The sequence below is a fragment of the Drosophila obscura genome, unplaced genomic scaffold (assembly GCF_018151105.1).
Source record: "Drosophila obscura isolate BZ-5 IFL unplaced genomic scaffold, ASM1815110v1 contig_17, whole genome shotgun sequence".
NCBI classification, from domain to species: Eukaryota; Metazoa; Arthropoda; class Insecta; order Diptera; family Drosophilidae; genus Drosophila; species Drosophila obscura.
In genome coordinates this window covers 722,109-742,018 of record NW_024542757.1, presented here as the reverse complement: position 1 = coordinate 742,018, position 19,910 = coordinate 722,109, and the positions used below count along the sequence as shown (strand labels likewise).

The following is a 19,910-nucleotide window of genomic DNA, read 5'->3' as shown; positions in this document are numbered from 1 at the left end:
CAAAATATTGTGTAGAAAGATTGAAATATTTCGAAGAGAGAGAGCATTTTTCGTAGAATGAAAACTGAAATTTAATCAGCGAGCCAATACACGAACAAAACGCACAGCTCCCCCTCCTGCTAAGAGTGAGAGAGAGAGCGAGAGAAGGATAGATCGACTGAAAGAGCGTCAGAGAGAAGCAGAAGGGGAAAGGTAGAAGAGGGACCCAAGCAGCGCCGCGCGTAACGTGAGCACAAAAACAACAGCCAAGAAGGGGAAGAATGGGAAAGAGATGGCTAAGAAGAGGATAAATATTGCCCGAGGGGGGGAGTGGAGGGTTAGAGAGGTGAGGTAGCAGTGCCAGAGGCAGCAGCAGCGGCAGAGGATGCTCTGGCGATCGAGGCGAGCACTTTGTCTATATTTAGACCGAAAATGCAAATGGCGTATGGCGGCGCACACACACGATCGCAGGCAAAGGCAGAGAGAGAGAGAGAAAGAGTAAGATGGATATATAGAGAGAGAGCGAAATATAAGTACAGCCAGCAGAGAGGTGAAAATGCGCACACTGAGGTGGGTAATTTTCGCGCATGCGCATGAAACGGAAACGATCGCCAACGGACGCCATTTTGTGTGACAGTGCGATGCCGTCACGAGGAGACAAGAAAAAAAAAACTACAGAGATCGAGGAAAAAAACAAAGTTGAACAATTTTATAGATAGAATTTTTTGTTAACTAAATTTAAAATTTTTGTTTTGGTTTTTGTTTTAAAATTAAAGATTTGTGAATGAACTGAACGAACACCTGAAGCTAGCACCCCTCTGCAGCACACCACCCCCTCGAGGGGTTGGTTTCGGAAATCTATTTTGAAATATTATCATCAAATTTCTGCAAGTAAACACAGAAATCGATTCATGCTGAAGAATACGGGCAATGTTATTGGCCCCGCAATTTATTTTTACAGCCAGCAGCAAAGATAGATCCTACGAGTATGTTGGCGTGGCAGTGACACGTGCCGCAGCTAAAATCGGACGGAAGAACAGATATACATAGCTATAGCCAAAACAGTCACATCGCGAGAAAGAGCTATAGATATAGCCATAGTTTTCTTTCCGTCTGTCTGTTTGTCTGTCTATCTGTCTGCTGTGTTGATTCCCATGTTTATACAGATTTTATGTTTGCTTTCGTTATGGGAGAGGGATCGCCGGGGCATGGAGGAATGGAGGCTATTGCATTCAGCAATCTGATGATAAATCTGGTGGGTGGTCCATCGCCAAAAGGAGGCCCGTCTACGTCTACGGGCAGCTCCAGATTGATTGAATATTTATTTGGGTTTTTCTTTCGGGATGTATGCTACAGGGGGTCCCTTATAGATGATCTCCCATAATCCATTTTAAGATTTTAGACACTAATCAACGATAATTAGCATATTCTTCAATTCCCAATTATTACTTAGATTCCAAGCCCTCAAATAATCGATTGTGGCTGTCTGGCACTCTAAGAGGTAGCTAGATAGAATTATCCTAACTATATTTAGGAACCCCATCCTCAGTGTCTTCTGCTACCTTCTGTGTAACCCCAAACCAAAAACATGAATGACAAAAGGAATTATTGAAAGATTATGATTTCCACAGGGGGCTGTCACTCCCCAAAGCCGTGACGAAGAACAACAAATGGTGGGAGGACAGGAGTAGGGGGGAGGGTGTGTAACCGTAGCCAAAGGATTGGCTCGGCCGCTTCGCCTTCTTTTCCCAAAGTGCATTCTCTCTTTCGTGTGGATTTGTACCTTCAGCCGCACGATGTTCAGCCCAAACTTTAAATGCCACATAGAGCACGCGTTGTGTCTGTTGAAAGATCTCTCTGTGTGTGTGTGTGTGTGTGTGTTGCCATGGATTACGAGGAGATGGAAGATGTCTGTGCCTGTGAGAGGAGATCTCTACGGGACCCTGCCGTCCCGTGCCGTGCCGGGCCCCTCTCTGCTTTCAGTTTTACTAATTGCTTCCGTTTTGGGGCTGCTACGGTTTTCAGGGGTTCTAGAGATTCATTTTAATTGCATTTCTTTTAACGGTAACATCAGTGGAAGAAGTGGCATGCCCCATGCCACTATCCCGTACCCCATCCCACAAGCACAAGCCCAAGCCCTGTCTGCCCCTGCCTTCTGCCTCATTCCCTTTTCCATCTCTCTTTGGCTGCTGCTGCTTGGCTGCCTGTCAGTCTGGGCGTCGGTCTGACGATGCCCCTGCCACTACCCCTCCTGCTCCTGCCCCCCACCATTCCTGCCATGTCAATAACATTTGCGTACACGGGAAATATCTTTCTTGGGTTTTCTTCTGCATCCAGGGCTGTGGCAAAAAGGGGGTTTCCTAAAGATTACCGCTACCACAGAGATGTATTGTCTTTCTATAGAATTCATATGGGAATTCAATTATTGAATTCCTCAATTATGCCTCCCCTTTGTATGCCACCGCCACCGCCTCTGACTTTTGCTTTTATTGTAGAAAAAACAACGAACAAAAATCAAAGGAAACATTGCACAAATATACAGATATCCACACACGCACACACACACAATCACACATATGTAGATACATATACACAGAAAAGATCTGTGCCTTATGGCCGCTGCTGCTGTCTGCCGCTGCTGCTGCCGCTGCTGCAGCCGCTGCTGCTGTCTGCTTCTGTTGGGTCTTGAGGTGAGAAAGACAGCAAATGAAATGTGGATGCAGGCGCTCCCCTCTCACAGAAACACACACATACACACACATACAAACAATAAACGATACAGATACAAACCAATACAGAGATAGAGATACATTTGAGGTAATGCTCAAGTGAAACATGCCCCTTCCCCAACCCACCCCAAACACCATTACATTGGTCATAGAATCCGCACTCGAAACTCGAATGCTTCTGTCTCTGCCTCTGGTCTGAGGTCTCCTGCTGCCACAAAACCAGGAAGCTGCCTCAACATCCAGAGGATGCAACCACTTGAGTCCGCGATGCAACTCGGAGTCCAGTCCTGACAGAGCGGTGGAAGGAGGCGGGAAATGTGCCTCATTGAATTGGGGGATTTCCTCAAAAATCATTTATGCAACAAGCAACCGATTGAGGGACATCCGAGTGGCAGTAATAAGCAACCAGAAACCATAAACAGCTGTGGAACAGGGAGCCGCATAAGGGATAGAAGGAGGCAGAAGTTGTGGGTCTTAAAAGATGAAAGATTATCGAAATACTTCAAAAGATAGAAATAAGATTATGAAAGAATATATTGAAAGGGAAAGGAAAAAGAAAAGGATTGGGAGAAGCACCTGTACCAGATATTTTAGGACCTGCATACATATATAAGGAGGATACTCTATCCATATTCTATCGATCTACCTTTTGTATCTTCCAATCTATTTATGGTATCCAAAAGTCTCCTTGTGGGTTGTGCTTTTCGTTCACAATGCAACTTTTTGGCTAAATAAATCTATGTGTGAGTCTGTTTGGTATTCGGTAGATATAACAGAACACTTAAGGCTTAAGTTCAAGTGCAACAAACACTCAAGTGTTTCAAAATTGTTGATTTAGTTTCTTTTTGGTAGTTTTTGAAGAGTTCAAAGACCAAAGACCTGCCAAACGTAAACCTTCTGCTAAAAATAAAGAAAAAGTCAAGTTAATCAATTGATTTAAATGATTTTTACACGATATCTCATTGTCTTTAGATCGAAGTAAATCTTCTGATGGATAAAAAAAGTGTAGATTCCATTAGATTTCAGTCGATAAATTATTGGCTTGGAAGCCAAGATGATGATGATGATGTTGTTGTCGATGTGGCTGCCCCATTCATCCTCTGGCTGCTTCAAACTGCTGCCTGTTGTTCGGCTCTACTGTCGACTGTCGCTTTGCATCAGCTTACAAGATTTATGGTATCCTTTCAACTTTAAACTCGCTTTGAGCACTTGTCTCCAGCCCTCCAGCTCTATCTTTCGCTCTCGCTTCCAAGTTGGGGGCATGCCACGCACACATGCCGCATATGTTGACAGAGCAGTAGGAAGAGTTGTAGTCCGGGCTTCAGGGGGGCGCAATGCGTTGCAGGAGGTTAACGCGTGTTAAAACGCGTGTGCATTGAACTGCGCGCGTCATAAATCGCTTGCGATATTCAAGCGTTTTTCGTTTAGTTTTCTTTTGTTTTTTTTTGGGGCTTTTTAAAACGCCCCCTTTGCTAAAATTGACTACATTTTCATTTGGCTTTGTCCGCTTTACTCTTTTTCATTGCAGTGAAAATATATTTTGTACCTGTTGTTGGTCGTCGTCTGCCGCCAAAGGCAAGAGGCAGATACTTCTTCCGCTAAGGTGAGTCGTGTTTATCTTCCCCCCCCCCAGAAATGTCCTACCTTCCAGCACGTGCCACGCTTTACGAAGCTAGCCACAAACTGTGGCAGAGTGGCACTGAAGTGTGTGTGTGTGGGCAAGGCAAATATTTACACTCAATGGAACATAATAAAGACATTAAGGGAAATATTATGCTCTATGTGTGTGTGTGTATGTGGGGGTGGTGGGGCAATAACTCAAGTTCTTTGGCGGGGAAGAAATTATATAAAACTTATCCATCCATCCAACCTCGTCCTCCCACCCCTCGCAGTGGGAAGTGTCTCTGCGTGTGTGTGTGTGTGCGCGGGACACTTTTCTTTATTGCTCTGCGAGTTTCCGTCAATTTCCGTGTATCTTTTTGCCTCTGTCGTTTGTCTCTAACTCTGTTCTGGATGCCTGTCTCCGTCCTGTTGCTGTTCCCATCATCTGGTTCCGGGCTTGCTTCCTTCCATCCAAAGATTAGTTGCACGGAAAATTGAACTCTGAAGAGGAATATTCAACAAGTTGAAGGCTTTCAAATAACCTTAAACTTTGCAATAAAGATAAGTTGTGTCGCAGTTCTTTCCAGCAATAAGGTAATAATGCATCTAATTGGTTTTCAGAGCTCGTTAGCAGAAAAGAAAAATTAAAATTCCAGTTAAAGAGCTCAAGGATTTTTCCACGAAGGAAACGCTTTCATTTGAGTACTTTGATGTTTTTTATTCTTGTTTTTTTTTTTTTGTAGCATACTTTGCTGATGCAAATGCAGGGGCGGTAATGGGGCAGGGGCTTGTGGGCTTGAACCCAAGCTTTGAGTTGCATTTAAAGCGCTTCATTTACCTGGTATTTATTCCATTTGCATGTCATTCAAACAGCCTCCACTTATCATACTTTTTGAGAGTGTATCTCTGTATGTCATCCCACATTTGTGTACATATTTGATTGATAGCAAATGATTACCTCAATCAATGTCCCTTATTTCATGCTACTCATTTGAATGTTACCAATGTGGGGCAAAAATAAAATTGTGTGTAGGCGTGGAATATGAATGAAGCTCTGCCGCAATTGTCGCGCTTAACTGAACAGCCCTTTTAGCCACTTTTGCTTGCCCTCGAAAAAACTGCATTAAATATGTGCAATCCGTCATCGTTTCAGTGAGATAAGTAAAAGGCAAACTGGAGAATTGGTTGACAGTTTCCAGATAAGTTTTTGTAGTATGCGGCAACTACTGTGAGTATGCCACGTGGATTATTTTTGGGAAACAATTAGAAAGTCAAGCAACTGTCAGGGGCAATTAGAGGGACACGAGAGAGTTTTTACCAGAGAATTGTAAGCCAGCTATGTGGAAAGGCCATCCTATACTATACCCTGCTCTCGCTCCTCCCCCGGGGGCCTGCTTTCACTCTCTGTTTGGGGAACTTATCATTCATGCAAACAGTGAAATGCTTTCACAGCAGTGCCCTTGCCCCAAGCCCCCAGCCCCCAGCCTCCCAGCCCATGCCTTCTACCTTCTGTGGCACACGTGTTAAGGTGGAATTTATTCAGGATGACAGGCAGACGAGAGACTCCTGGAGGCATCAGGCTTTGACTTTTCTCTGAGAGCGTGGGCAAAATTGATTAGATTATTCATCAGAGAGTGAGGCAGAGAGAGAGAGAGAGAGAGAGAGTGGTTAAGGTATTATTTTTTGCCCTCCGCTTCGAGTGTCCTTAAGCCAACATTTAATCACATTTAAATTGCACTCAATGCTCGCCCCGAAATTGATTCGAGATTTTACTTATTTTTTTTTGTTTGTTATGAAGGGACTGGAGAGAGGTGGCACATTAAGCCCTGTTTAAGCCAAGCAATTGAAATGTAATTAGGCAATGCTAATGCCACTCTTTAAATACGGATACAGGGGGACGACACACTCCCTGTCTCTCTGTCTCTCTCTCTCTCCTTGAGACTTATAATTACTTGAGCTCCTTCTTTTCTGGATATTTGCATAATTGATATTCCCCGCAAAGACATTTTTCAATTTAAAATTATGAATCTCTTTCTCTCGCCAAGCAATTAAAAAGATGTTTTTTTGTTTTTCCCTGTAATTCCCGTATGCTTATGGTCTCCACAGGGAGGGGGAGGGGGTTACAAGCTACTCTGCGTGATGCTGCATCTAAAAGATACTTTCCGCCGTTTGTTTTGTTTGTGGGGGGAAATGAATGAAATATTATGAAAATTACCTACGCAGCGTTTACAACAGCAACAATAAAAGTGGAAGGCATGTATAGAGTATGGTGACACCCTTTATTTTCCTTTGTATATTAATTAGGACTTCCCTTTTCAGTCATCATTTCTTTCTCTACAAATGCAGCATACCCCTTGGAACACTGCCATGTAATGGGTAATGGGTATTGGCTATATACACGAACAACAGCAAAGTGAAGTGCAGTGAAGTTTCCACGTGGTGCATGGATCGTTTCGAAGTTGGTTTCTGGCTTGGCTTGGGGTGAAGATCGCTAAAGGAAACCCCTGCAACGGCAACGACTAGCGGCATGGTAGGGGCAGTGGCAGCGGCAGCAGCAGCGGCAGTTAAGTCAGACTCAAAAACACATTGAGGCTGTAGCTGCTGCTGCCGCATGTTGCACATGTGTGTCCACATGCAGCGTGAGGCAGGCAGGGACAGAGACTGGGACAGGGACAGGGACATGGGCGAATCGCTGAGCGGCGTTTATTGAATTAAGACTGTCGACGACTGTTTGCAGTTGGCAGTTGTCGCACCCTTCGCTTGCAACAGCAGCCACACCAGCCACCAGGGGCAGCCTCTGGAGAGGCCAGAGGCGTTAAAAGTCACAAGGACATCGCCTGAGCCACGAATGTGCATTGCATGTGCCAATGTGCCACATGCTGAACGAAACGAAATAAAACGAAACAAAACGAAAAGAAGCTGTGCATCGCATCCGTACCCCGTCTGCCCCTTCCGTGCAACATTGTGTGGCGCCGCTGAGAGGCCGCAGAGAGAGATCTCTCAAGAACCATAAAACGGGTAACATGGTCCCGCTGCACTTGGGATCGGTTATGCGTGATTTTTACAGAAAACCGTTCAAGGGAGTGAGTGAGAGGCGGGAGGGTAGGGAGTGGAGTGGAGGTGCAGCAGCAGCATCTGGCATTTGCATATTGCTGTAAAAAGTCACGTTAAAGATTTGCCATCCATTTAACGGGCAGCAGCCGCAGCCGCAGCAGCAGCTCCATTGAACAACATTCCACGCCCCATTGTTCTGCTCACTCCGCTCTTGGCGATCCTGTGCTGGGCCAGAGACAGTGCGTATCTGAAGTGTATGCCAGAAGATATGGTCATATGGGAACCAGAAGAACCATTCTGTCAGATGTTATATTTCGTATTCCTAGCTATCCATCGCACCATCTTTCCATCGAATATCAAGGAAACAATCGTATTATTTATGATTCCAATATGAAATTAGAGGGGTGGGGGGGCCTGTTTTTGTCCTCCCATTAGAATGGGGAGCATTCCATTCCGAAAAATAACTAATATTCCGTTTAGCGGGAAAATTGGGGCAAAGAATGAGGAGAAGGAAATGGACTGTGGGGCATGGAGTGGTATGCGATGGCCTGAGATGGAATCTACTTAGTTATGAATCGCATTTACAAATTGAATTCAATTTGCTAGCCCCCCCCGGCCCTTGCTACCTCTCTGCTATACTCTCCCTCTTCCACTGTTCCTCTTCTTCTTGCTCTCTGTCTCTCTCTCGTTCTGTCTGTCTGCTGTACGAGCATGAATAGGCCATCATCAATCGAAGCAGAAACAATGAATGGGAATACCATATACGATTACACTCCAAAGGACTACCCACGTAGCGCATGGGACTCGCGACCGCCCCACTTTACTTTCCTTCTCCATTCTTCTGCTCTTCCTTTCCTTTTCACTCTTACACTTTCGGTTTTGTTGTGCTCCTCCGTTGCTGCTTTGAATGCTTTTTTATGCTACTGCCAAACACAGGTCACAGGTCAACAAAGTTTTTATTAAGCCCCGTCAGGAAGCAGCAACTAATAGTGTGGCAAGGGGGCAGCAGGATACCCCAGCAGCAGGAGGAGCGAGAATGGCGTGTGTTTGCGCTTTAAGTGGGGTGGCTCGAATGTGCGTGGGGGGGGCTAAGAGGAACCCCGAAACAAGGACAATGTGTTGTCGCACGAGAACCCACTAAATGATGAGGGTAAAGTGAGTGGGAGGGAGGGAGCACGGGAAGCAAACCAAAGCAACGCATTAGTTTTGGTAGGAGGGGTAGTTGTCGCTGGGGGGTGGTGTAAGTAGAGGAGGTAGAGGGAGGTTCCATGAGCTGGCGCCAGAGCGAGGCAAGAAGTTTTTTTTTTCCTGAAAGTCTGAACCATTTTGATACCCTACCAAATCCATTGCTCCTTCTGGCCACTCAACTCCTAAGCAGAAGGAGAGCAAAAACTCTGGGTACTTTCCATATGAACAGACCGACAGACAGATGCTCTTCCCGCTCCTAGCGTTGGCCAACATCTGTTCAAAATCATCAAACGCGTATCCTTCTCTCTCTCTCTCTCTCTCCCCTCTCTGTTACTCTGCAAAGGGCATTCCTAAGAGAAGGACGAACATAAAATCGAAGTAGCACCAAAAAGGAATCTGGGGAAAAAAGCAAAAGAAAAATTGTAACTGTTGCTGTGGCCCGCCTCACCAAAAACGGCTGATTGATCAAATGTATGTATGCGTATATGTTGTGTGTGTGTGCCACTGTGTGGGTGTCAAAGCGTCTGGGACCTCGGCAGCACAAACAAAAACCATATGTTTCATGTTTGACTCCCGCAAGCACGCACTACCCCCCTCTCCGCTCTCCCACGCACTGCAAGTCACTCAACTTTGCTTTCGTTCTGAGCATAAACTCAAAAAGCAGCGCCTGCGCGAGCGCTCGCTCTCTCTCTCGCCCAGTCTTTCACTCACTCATTCACTCTCTCTGTCTGTGTGTGTGTGTGCGTGTGATATTTTGTTACACAAAAAAAGAAACGAAATGAAATCGAATGGAATCTGCAGTAGAAGCAACACACGAATACCATCACACATACCGTTAGAATCAGGCACACTCGGAGCGGGAGTGTTCCTGCTCACTCTTTCTTGCTCGCTCTCTCTCTCTCTCTCCTCCTCTCCCTCTCTCTGTCTCTCCCGCGTTGTATCGGTGTGTGCTCTGCTTGAGTATTGGGTGTTTTCTGTGTGTGGTATTCGCGCGCCGCCTCGCATTACGACGTCAACGACAGCCGTATCCGTCAGTACGTTTGTACGCGTCCGCAGCGCCGCTTCTTCAGTTTTTTTCGGGGATCTGCCGTGCGCGCTTCTTCATTGGAGACTGACTGCCCTTGTTGATTCTGATTTCTGATACAGATTCAGATTCAGACTATATTCTTGAAATTCGTTTCGTTTCGAACCAATCCAAAGCGATACGATCTCGCATCTCCCATTCGATCGGATCTTTCGGATATTTCCTTCACACGGAAATTTGTTGCGCGAGAAATGTGCTATACGGAAATTATGTTGCCACCGCCGCTGCTCTCGCTCTACGCGCAATAATTTATTTATACTCCAAATCTATAAACAAATTTAAAACGTCTATTTCCATAAATAAATTGCAAACAAACAATACAAAATAATACAAATAGAAATACAAAAACACAACACAACGGCACGCCACGCCAACCGTCGGACAATTATACATTTTTATTTTTAACTTTTATTTGCCGCAACGCGTCGCCTGAGCCTCCTCCGTCCTCCGCCTGCTCCAACAATCGGCATCGCCTTTTGTTTATATTTACAAATATCAATTTGATTTTGTCGGTCAAACATAAATAAAAATAAGAATCGCACCGCGCGCCAAGCAACAAAGTTTCAAAAAATAAACAGCAAACATATCACAGACATTACTCCGCATTTTGTGCCGCCGATGTTTATCAAACAAAGCCCCCGCCTCAAACAAAGCCCAAGCCCAACAATTGTTCAACAATAATTTCAACAACAAAAGCTCCCAACAATTCAAACAAATTTGCATTTGAACTACCCGCGGAAATATTTGTGCAAACCTTTTCCAAAACGACTTTTGAGATCCATCCGCCCGGCCCGCCACACACTCAAAAGAAGGTTTGCTCTTCGAACTGCGCTGCTCTTTTTTAAAAACGGATTCATGTAAGTTTATGTGCAAAGAAAAGTTATAAGAATTGGTAAAGAAATCGGATAACGATGCAAGAAAAATTAACAAAAATTATCTGGAAATGCATGAGTTAAAAAATAAAATAAATAAATAAATTAAAAATATAAATTTCAGAATTTCTTTTTTACATTTTCTGTCCGATTGTTCTGATCTTATTATTTTGCATGAGATCATTTTGTTGGGAGTTTCAATGTCTCACAGGGATTTCCACACACAGGATTAATCCACAATTTACATATGAAACGAAGTACTAGTAATTATACATAAGTACACATTGACCGAAGCCATAGACGGCTTTACCGCCTGACCGACCATATGGGAGACTGAGGGGGTCATATTTTGATTATCAATTATTTACAATTACCAATAGAGGAGGGGCACGGGCACCCTATCAATGGTAGGTAGGGAGCCGGTGGAGCGGTAGGGCCGAAAGAAGCAGACAAACACCAGAACTGACGTCATTCGATTCGCGCGATGCCAACAGAAAGATATCGTTTGGGGTTCTATGTTTTACTTCCACTTGGTTTCGTTTCACCTATGGAATTCCCTTCGAATTTGCTTGCTCTGCATCGATCCAATGTTTCAATTCCATTAGATTCCATTCGATATCTCGCCAATGTTTCAATTTTTAGTTTTTTAATGTTAAAAGTTCTCTTGCACACACACACACACACACACACCCAGCAAACCTCTACAAAAGCATATGTATGCATGTATGTATGTGCATGTAAATACAATTGAAAACTGATAAGAGTTATTTCGTATCAATCTCAGGGGGGGAGAGACAGGGAGAGGGAAAGAAACACTGATCGTGTTTCCAGCGAAGTTCAAATCCATTTCCACTGCTTCTTCCCTCCAGACGCCGCATTATCATCATTCGAGTTCGAGTTTGCATTTAGTTTTTATGGTGCTCGTATATATGTACACATGACTGACTGTTTCACGGTTTGACGGAATGACGAACTGCCCGACTGATTGGCAAATTTACTGATAATTGTCTGCACTTTGTTTCAGTTCTCGCCCTCACCCTCTCTCGCCTTCCCTCGACTTCTCTCTGCCAATGCAAAAAGAAAAAAAATATGGATTTCTCTTATCGCTATAGGTCTTTCTTTTCCCTCCTACTCCACTCTGCCTTCATCTCGCCCTTCTTCCACCGTCTGTTTTTGCCAGCGGGACATGCGTGCAATGCACTTTGACACCTACAACACGCAGTCGGAGGCCCCACAGGCAGAAGCTGCAGAGGATTGTATTGGATTGGAGTGGAATGGAATTCCTCCTCCAAACAAACAAACAAACAAACAAACCAATTGAAAGGCGATAATCTATCGTTCGATTCTGGACTTAGTTTTTGGACTTAGCCATGGCGATAATTGATAAACAACACACACATTTCGGGGCATTGCATTAATGCGATAACAGTAGTTCTGCCTCCCCATACCATACACCCCCCTTTAAACACATTTTCTGGCCGCATCTCATTTATGGCCAAAAGCACAAAATCCAAACGAAAGCGAAAAGCCACAAAGAACACACAGGCAAGAATAACAACAATTTCTTATCAAAAAACACACACCTAAAATTTAGTTGAATTATTTCTTCTTCTGCTGCTCCTGCTTCTACCTCTGTCTTTCTTGTTGGCAAATTTTTTGTTGCTGTTTCAATAGTAGAATAGTGGAGTGAAGTGAATTTTCTGGCATTTTTTTTATTGTTGTTTGTTGATAAGAGAAAACCAACAAAAAAAAAATTCGCAATCAAATTTTTTACTATCTGACAGCGAGAGCGAGAAAGCGAAAGTTATTTCTTATCACTTGCATGTGTATTGGTGTAGTTATTAAAAATATAAATATTACTTTCGGCAATTGCCTGGCGTGTGTGTGTCGGGTGTGTGCTCTCATCACTGATCTGTTCTCTATCTCTCTCTCTCTCTGTGGAGTGTGTTGTCTGTGATAATTATGTTTTTATTGTTGGTTTTGTTTTTTTTTTTGTATAATTATTATTATGTATTATTAGTGTTTTTTGTATATTTCTATGTACATTTACCTCTACCCACTCTCTATGTTCGCCCTGCTCCCACTTCTCTTTCTCTCTCTCTTTAAGTGTGCGTTTAGCGATAAGATAGAGAGCGGACTCAAACGTGTGTGTCCCCCCCGTCTGTTGGCTACCTTAACATGGGAGACGGAGACGCCAAGCGACGCGTGTGTGCTTTTTTTTGTTTTGAGCAGAAAAGAACCTTGAAATGTGCGGAATGCTTGCTGCTGCTACTGCTGCTGGCACCCACTTCTTGTTGGAGCTGCAGGAGAAATGCCACCAGTTACAGCACTCTGCTTCTTGTGGCAGAATCGGAAATTGCGTGGGAAAAGTCTGCAAGGACAAGACTCTGTCTGCTGCAGACATTCGGCAAAACATTTGGAAAGGAATTTCCTTGATTTAGTGTTCCTTTTTAAGGTCCTCTTTTTCAGCCCATTCTTAAACGACTTCAGCGACTCCAAAATTCTCCTGACATTCTTTAGAGAATGAATGGCTTAGGGGATAAGCCAAATCTCTCAACTCTTCATTATAATGATGTTCACACAATAATTTATTGGGTTCCAAACTGTTAATTTCCTGCCCCAACGCCCCCCATCTTTCGTTTCGTCCCCACTTTGGCTGCAGTTCCGCCTCAGTGGCCGCTGCAAGTGACGCGTTTTTGTCGCGTTTTAAAGCGCGCGCGCGTGTCTCTAATTAAGTCAAGATTTATAACCACAGAATCGCCCCAACGAATGAACTGCCGGCTGACAAATCTGCCACGAGGAGAGCTCCCCGAAAAAAAAGTGAAAGTGAAGTATGCGACAGCAGTCGAAAAGCCTATCAAAAGAACTTTAGCGAAAAACAAAACTTCTATTAAGTAAAAGTAAAACACGATGAACCTTCCCTTTAAGATCCAAAGAAATGTGCATGGGCATTTGTTACATATAAAATACAATCAAATATAATAATTTATATAATTATTAACGTGAGTGACAAATACCTCTCGTATCGAGTTTTTTAAACTTGAAATTTGGTCGCGGCAGCTGCCATAAAAATTAAATTTATGAAAGGTATCTTCTCTCCCAGACTTGCATTCTCCTCAGATGATCTCCAGTCATCTCATCGCATCGCATCGCATCTCAACCCATTCCCACAACTGGTTTTCGGTAGGAGTTCATTCATCCAAAATACGGAAAAAGTTTAACATTTGCATAAATTTATTTACAACAAATGCTAATTGGGGGAGCAATCAAAGCAAAGCGGGCAACAAGTTTTCGCGGCGTTAATGCGTTCATTTCATCAAAGAAAAATCCACAGAGAGTGATTCATTTTCGAAAATCAAATCAATAATGGGGGTTCCTTAATACCAAGAAATGTCGATTGAACAGAGAACAGAGAACAGAGAGAGCATCCAGAGCAGAAAAGCAGCAGCAGCTAAATACCCAATACTCTGGCTACTTTCTACTCTTCCAATGATGCTCTTACTTGGTAATCATTTCCTGAGTAATATTTTCTGTCGAAGGAGAATAACTTTTAATAGTCGCAGTCCTTCTTTAATATTTCATTGATTGAGGATAGCGAAAGGTACTTTTGAAGAATTCTTTTGACTTTTTGGATGGATACATACGAGTATGTACATACGTATGTATGTGGTTTGTGTGTACTTTGGCCATTGGCCTAATGATGCCGTGTTGCCGCCACACACTTTTGTTAGGGGGAGGGCAATTAAATGGAGAAATGTGTGGCAGTCGACAGTCGTTGCTACGTTGCTTAATTGCCCCGTGCCGCAAGAATACAAATGTCTTGACACACATCTGCATCCAATGAAGCACACAGATACACAGAGGAGCAGTACTGGGGAGCACATCATTCCTACCCTCCTAACCTCCTACCTTCCTTCCTTCCTTCCTTCCACTCAAGTGCTGACCCACAGAAAGAGAGACGAAGAGACGATCCCTTTGGTTAATTGTTGCAATGAAAACCGTGTTAAGTTCTTTCAGCCTTTAGGGCACATCCAATTCCCTTTTGTTTTTTTTATGTGGCAGCCACACATTCCATTCCATTGCGCTCTGATTAGCCCTCTCTCCTTCTTTGCTGACAATTAGTCAAATATTCTCTGCTGCTGTGGCACCTGCACACCTGACACCACTCGAGGAGTCGCTTATCCACACCCCCCGCTCGTGAGTGTACTGTGACGCGAATATTTTCTAATAATTTATAAAGAAAGAGCAACATTTTGGCAGCTTGAAATGCGATTAGATATTGGGGGCCCCGAGTGCGGCACGGCTGAATGCAGATTTGCGATAACTTCAACAAAAAACTGTGCAAAAGCGAACACAGAACGAAACAGAACGAGATACAAAAAGTGTGCCACAGGCAGAGCTAAGCGTCCGGAAATGGCGGAATAAGCTGCAAGCAATCGTTTAGAAAAAAGTTTGCTCCTCCTGGCTTCCACGTAATACTTCCGTAAATAAAAAAAATAAAAACGACATTCTACGATTTCAACAGAACTTTGCTGTCTTCGATGCACATGCCACAAAAACGTAACCAGCATCAGGAAAAAGTTGAGCCTTTTACGCTTTCTCTACTCTCAGAGAATGCTTACAGTGCGTTTCATAGCCATAAAAAAGATTCCCATTAATTCTGGCTTCCCAACAGATTTAGTTATACTTTTGTTGAAATTTTTGCTCTGCTGTGTTTCCAGTATTCACACTCCAATCCACTCCGCCTTGGCTGACAAACTTGCACCCAATTGCAGGCGCTGATAAGTATGCTACAAATTCGTCGCTTTGTTAATACCAGCAATTGATGTCCTGCTGGTTTGTTGCTGCCATCGGACATGTGCGCCTCCACTAGCTGCTCCTCCTGCTCCTTCTCGATGCAGATTCTGAAACCCACATATGCCCTGGGACTGGGCCTGGGACTTATTGACTCACTTAAGTGGAGTGGAGTGGAGTGGAGAGGTGTGATAAGCCAGCAGTGACACATGACACAGATATCCCTATGTCCATGCATCATACCCTTTCTTTGCCTTTCATTTATCCTTCCCTTATGCTTCTCCTTAAGATATTCCTTGAATTATTCATGATTCCCTGACGCACTGACGCAATTCCTTCACCACCGATGTCAACCGCTTATCGGTTCTGTTTGAGGTTTGCATTTAACGAATAAAAGGAACGGAAAGACTAAATAAAATATGATTTAGCGACAAGACCTCTCGACTGTGTGCCACTCGAACCTCCGTCGGGTCTCGTCTGTTTGCCTGAGAGCTGGGGCTAAGCCTAAGCGGATTAGGTGTCCCATAATTATGGGCCAAAACGCTTAGCCCAAAGATAAACAGGAACAGAAACAGCAAAAGCAACAAATTAGGATTATCTAAAATCGAATATTGATTACAAAAGGCGGATAATTATTGAATGGGCAGACAGTGCGTATGCGTAATCCCTTAACCGTTTCCCCAGGGAACTTTGGGAATCGGGAATCAAACTTGTCGCGTCATCAATATCATTATCGATTCACAGTCCGCCCCCCACTTTATTTGTACCCAATATATCTGTCGCTTTTCGTTTCCTTTCTTTTTGGATTTCCTTAACTTTTCGTTTGGTATATTTTTCCGTTCCGTTCCGTTCCGTTTCTTTTTTTTTTTTTTTTCATTTTCATTTTCCATATCAATAATGAATGTTTGAGTCACCAAAAATACAAAACTCACGCATAATCAGGAGGGGGGCGAAGCCTCTTCGATACACAGAATTTGTTGAGTGTGTCCTTCTGCTGGAGCTACTCTCTCTCTCTCTCTCTCTCTCTCCTCTGTGCGTGTCCCTCTGTGTGTGTGTGTCTGGCTGTCACACACATATTCGTCAAGGCTACAAGCCCAGAACCCCACACCAACCAAAGCCACACCATTCCCATTCCCATTCCTCGTTAGCGTTCCCACTCTGGAGTTCTCCCTGAAACATATTGCGTAGGTCGTAGTCGTTGTCGCTGTTGCTGTCGCTGTCGCAGTTACTGTTGCTTTTCCAGTCGCTCTGCGTGAACCAAAACCAAAGGCAAAGTGGTGCCAGCCCCTGTCCACTGTCCCATTTTCTTTTGGGTTGCCAAGACAGGAAAGCAACAGCAACAGCAACCGACGATGGAGGCAAGTGAAATTTATCCGCCTCGATTTCCGTGTGCTCTTTGGCTCTCTCCTGCTCCTCCCCATGTTGCCTCGAAGAAGTGCCTGGAGCGGGAAGGGCATTGCCTTGCGCTCGTCCGCCACGTGCCACTGCCACTGCCATAGCTACGGGCCCCCAAAGGCAGAGACAGAGTGTGTGTGTGTGTCAGAGAGAGCAACAGCAGCAAAACGCTGCCTCGCAGCTTCCTTCCCATTTCCGGCTCTTGTTGGAGGAGAGTTTGGCTTTGGATGCCCCACAGGCAAACACGATTTGATACGACGCATCCGTTTCCGCGTTAAAAAACAGTTGAAAAGTGAAACTGAAACTTCCTTATTGATTTAATGTGCTATGTCCTGTGCGCTCGAAGGACATCAAAGTGTTGGGTCGCTCCTCCCATCGAGTGGCGTGGCGGAGCAGTCGCGCATCTAATCATGCGTGGGATGTGGATGCGGCCAGTCGCCACATCAATTAACTGAAGCCCAGCTGATGAAATAGGTCAACCTTGAGGTTGAGTGCGGGGCAGTGGGAGTGAGAATGAGAAAGGACCATCCTCCATTCTCCTTTCTCCTTCCCTACCCATTAGAGCAGTGCATTGAACTTTCAACGCCAGTGGAGCGAGGGCACCATCTGTGACCCTCCTCGATGTCCCCTCTTTGGAGACCAGCTGGAAACCCTTTTGAAGTCGCCCTCCAAGTGTAAATGGGTTAAATGGGTCAGCCATGGGTTAATTACTCAATCAACCCCCCTACCAGCCCCTACCCTACCCCCACCCCCACCCCCACCCATCACTCCTTCAGTCTTCGGTCATTCATTGTGTTTCGTTTCTCTCTCTTTGCAGCTACCTGAAAACAATTTATATGGAAACATAATTATATAAAAATATATATACAATATACATGAAGAATTTGCCGTTTTGACAAGCCGTCCACTTATACAACAATAACAAGGAACAAGAGGGAACCCCCCATATACATGTACAGGATAATATATGTATATGTACATCTGTGTGTGTGTGTGTGTGTGGATACAAATACATATTAAATATGCCCCAAGTCTGCCACAATAGCAACAGCTACGCGAAGAAGAGGAACCTGGCGAATAATTAACGAGAGTTTACCTGACACCAGACTAGACAGAAGGAAAGGAGAGAGAGAGAGAGGAAAAGAAGAAGGAACCCAAGAACCCAGGAACCATCCAAGCTTACAGCTAAAAGAACATACTGGGAGACACCAGCCACCATCCAGCCATCATCATTATTATAATAATCGGAGTAGCGACGAGAGGATAGCAAAACTGTTGCCATGGGTCGCAAAAAAATCCAGATATCACGCATCACCGATGAACGCAATCGGCAGGTGAGTCCCCCTTCCATTAATTCTACAGTGAGCAACAATTGTATGCTGCTGCTGCTCATTTGGCACTGCAGCCAGCAGCCAGTCGGATTGCCAATTGGTTCTTTGCCATGGCAATCGTCCGTTCTGCCCGCCCCATCAAATGTAATAGAAAACTTTATTAATTAAGGGCAAAGGTGGGGGCGAGCAGGCCCTGAAGGTGCGAATTGAATCGATTTACTTCAATTAAACCGAAATCGTACACCTTTCGATATGCTACATAGAGCTACGGCTGCATTTAATTGTGTCTGCTGTGACGCTAATTGGGCGGCAATTATCCTTTTGAGTAATATAATTCCATGAAAGTTAAGATATACGGATGATTTTTGACTTTATGCGTTCTGAGGCTTTGGTCCTATTTTTTGCACACAAAATGTGAAGTGATTTCTTACGAAATTTACCTTTAACTTTCATCTTTAGTCCTGCTATAATCCCTTTGTTTTTTTGTTTCGAACAAAATTAGTTCAAATCGCTGAAATCCATTTGGAACTAGTTCATAAGGTTCCATCAGCCTCGACAGCTTCGTGTGACGCGTCATCGTGGCTGCGTGAGTGAGAGGGTTTTCCGCGTTGCTTTCAGTTCAGCTGATGTCGTCTCAGCCAGCCCGTAAACGCGTCATCGGCAGCACAGTCAGGCGTGTGGTGTGGTGTGGAGGGGAGGAGGAGGTGGAACAGGAGCCCCAACAACTTGTTTATTGTATGGGCCACCACTGTAACCTTGACTGGGCGCCAAAATCGATTCATTTACAAGTCCTCGCCTCACTTTGCCTCGCCTCCAGCAGAAGGGGCGGCCTGAGGCCGCGGCCACTTGTGCGTCTAATTACATTCGAGGCGCATAAATATTTGAGCAGAGAACGGTAATTGACAAACGATTCCTCCTCCGCTTCCAGGTGACCTTCAACAAGCGGAAGTTCGGCGTTATGAAGAAGGCCTACGAGCTATCGGTGCTCTGCGACTGCGAGATAGCGTTGATCATCTTCTCGTCCAGCAACAAGCTCTACCAGTATGCCAGCACGGACATGGACAGGGTGCTGCTCAAGTACACGGAATACAACGAGCCGCACGAGTCGCTGACCAACAAGAACATCATTGAGGTAAGTGCTCCCACAGAGGAGCTTAAGTAAGAGAGAGAGAGAGCTGAAGGGCTTCCACTTGTGGCCTGCTGAAAGAGCAGCTTACGGCAAAGAGCACGAAGCAGCAGAAGGAGAGGTTGGCCGGCAGCGTATTTTGCATTTCAAATGCAGCACTGCACAGCCCAAGGCCTGTGACAGCTAGGTGCGGCATGCCCATGGAGTGCTCTCCTCGAGCGGGGCACAAAGAGAGCTTACCGTTACTTGCTCTTTTGCCTCTGCCTTGCTTAGCACTTAATCATCAGTCTCTTTATGCATTTCTCTTTCTATGTTTCTTTGTGAATACAGAAGGAGAACAAGAACGGCGTCATGTCCCCGGACTCGCCCGAAGCCGAAACAGACTACACGCTAACACCACGAACGGAGGCCAAGTACAACAAGATCGACGAGGAGTTCCAGAATATGATGCAGCGCAACCAGATGGCCATCGGAGTGACCGGGGCGCCACGGCAGTTGCCGAACAGTAGCTACACGCTGCCCGTGTCGGTGCCAGTGCCAGGGTCCTATGGTGAGAACCTGCTGCAGGCCAGCCCACAAATGTCCCACACCAACATCAGCCCCCGTCCATCCAGCTCGGAGACGGATTCAGGTGGGATGTCCTTGATAAGTTAGTACAGTGTCTCTGGCAGAAGGGTGCACACACATTTTTCTATCTATCAGTTGTTATCGTTAAATTTTCGTTGTTTCGTTTTTGTGTTTTGTATTCTTTTGCAT

At 44.8% G+C, this 19,910-nt stretch overlaps 1 protein-coding gene across 15 annotated transcripts in view; it reads left to right on the top strand.

Annotated features, from left to right (window-relative positions):
* LOC111078413 (myocyte-specific enhancer factor 2) overlaps window positions 1–19,910 on the top strand; it is a 46,486-nt gene that overhangs the window by 22,623 nt on the left and 3,953 nt on the right. For 8 of the 15 annotated variants that reach the window (XM_022373086.2, XM_041592137.1, XM_041592136.1 and 5 more), the window contains exons 3-6: window positions 4,237–4,311; window positions 17,515–18,031; window positions 18,957–19,160; window positions 19,485–19,803. In XM_022373086.2, coding sequence (XP_022228778.1) covers window positions 17,978–18,031; window positions 18,957–19,160; window positions 19,485–19,803 — 577 coding nt within the window. In that variant the 5' untranslated portion in view covers window positions 4,237–4,311; window positions 17,515–17,977. The remainder of the gene's footprint in view (window positions 1–4,236; window positions 4,312–17,514; window positions 18,032–18,956; window positions 19,161–19,484; window positions 19,804–19,910) is intronic. The other 7 variants (XM_022373089.2, XM_041592138.1, XM_022373092.2 and 4 more) reach the window with 2 other exon arrangements.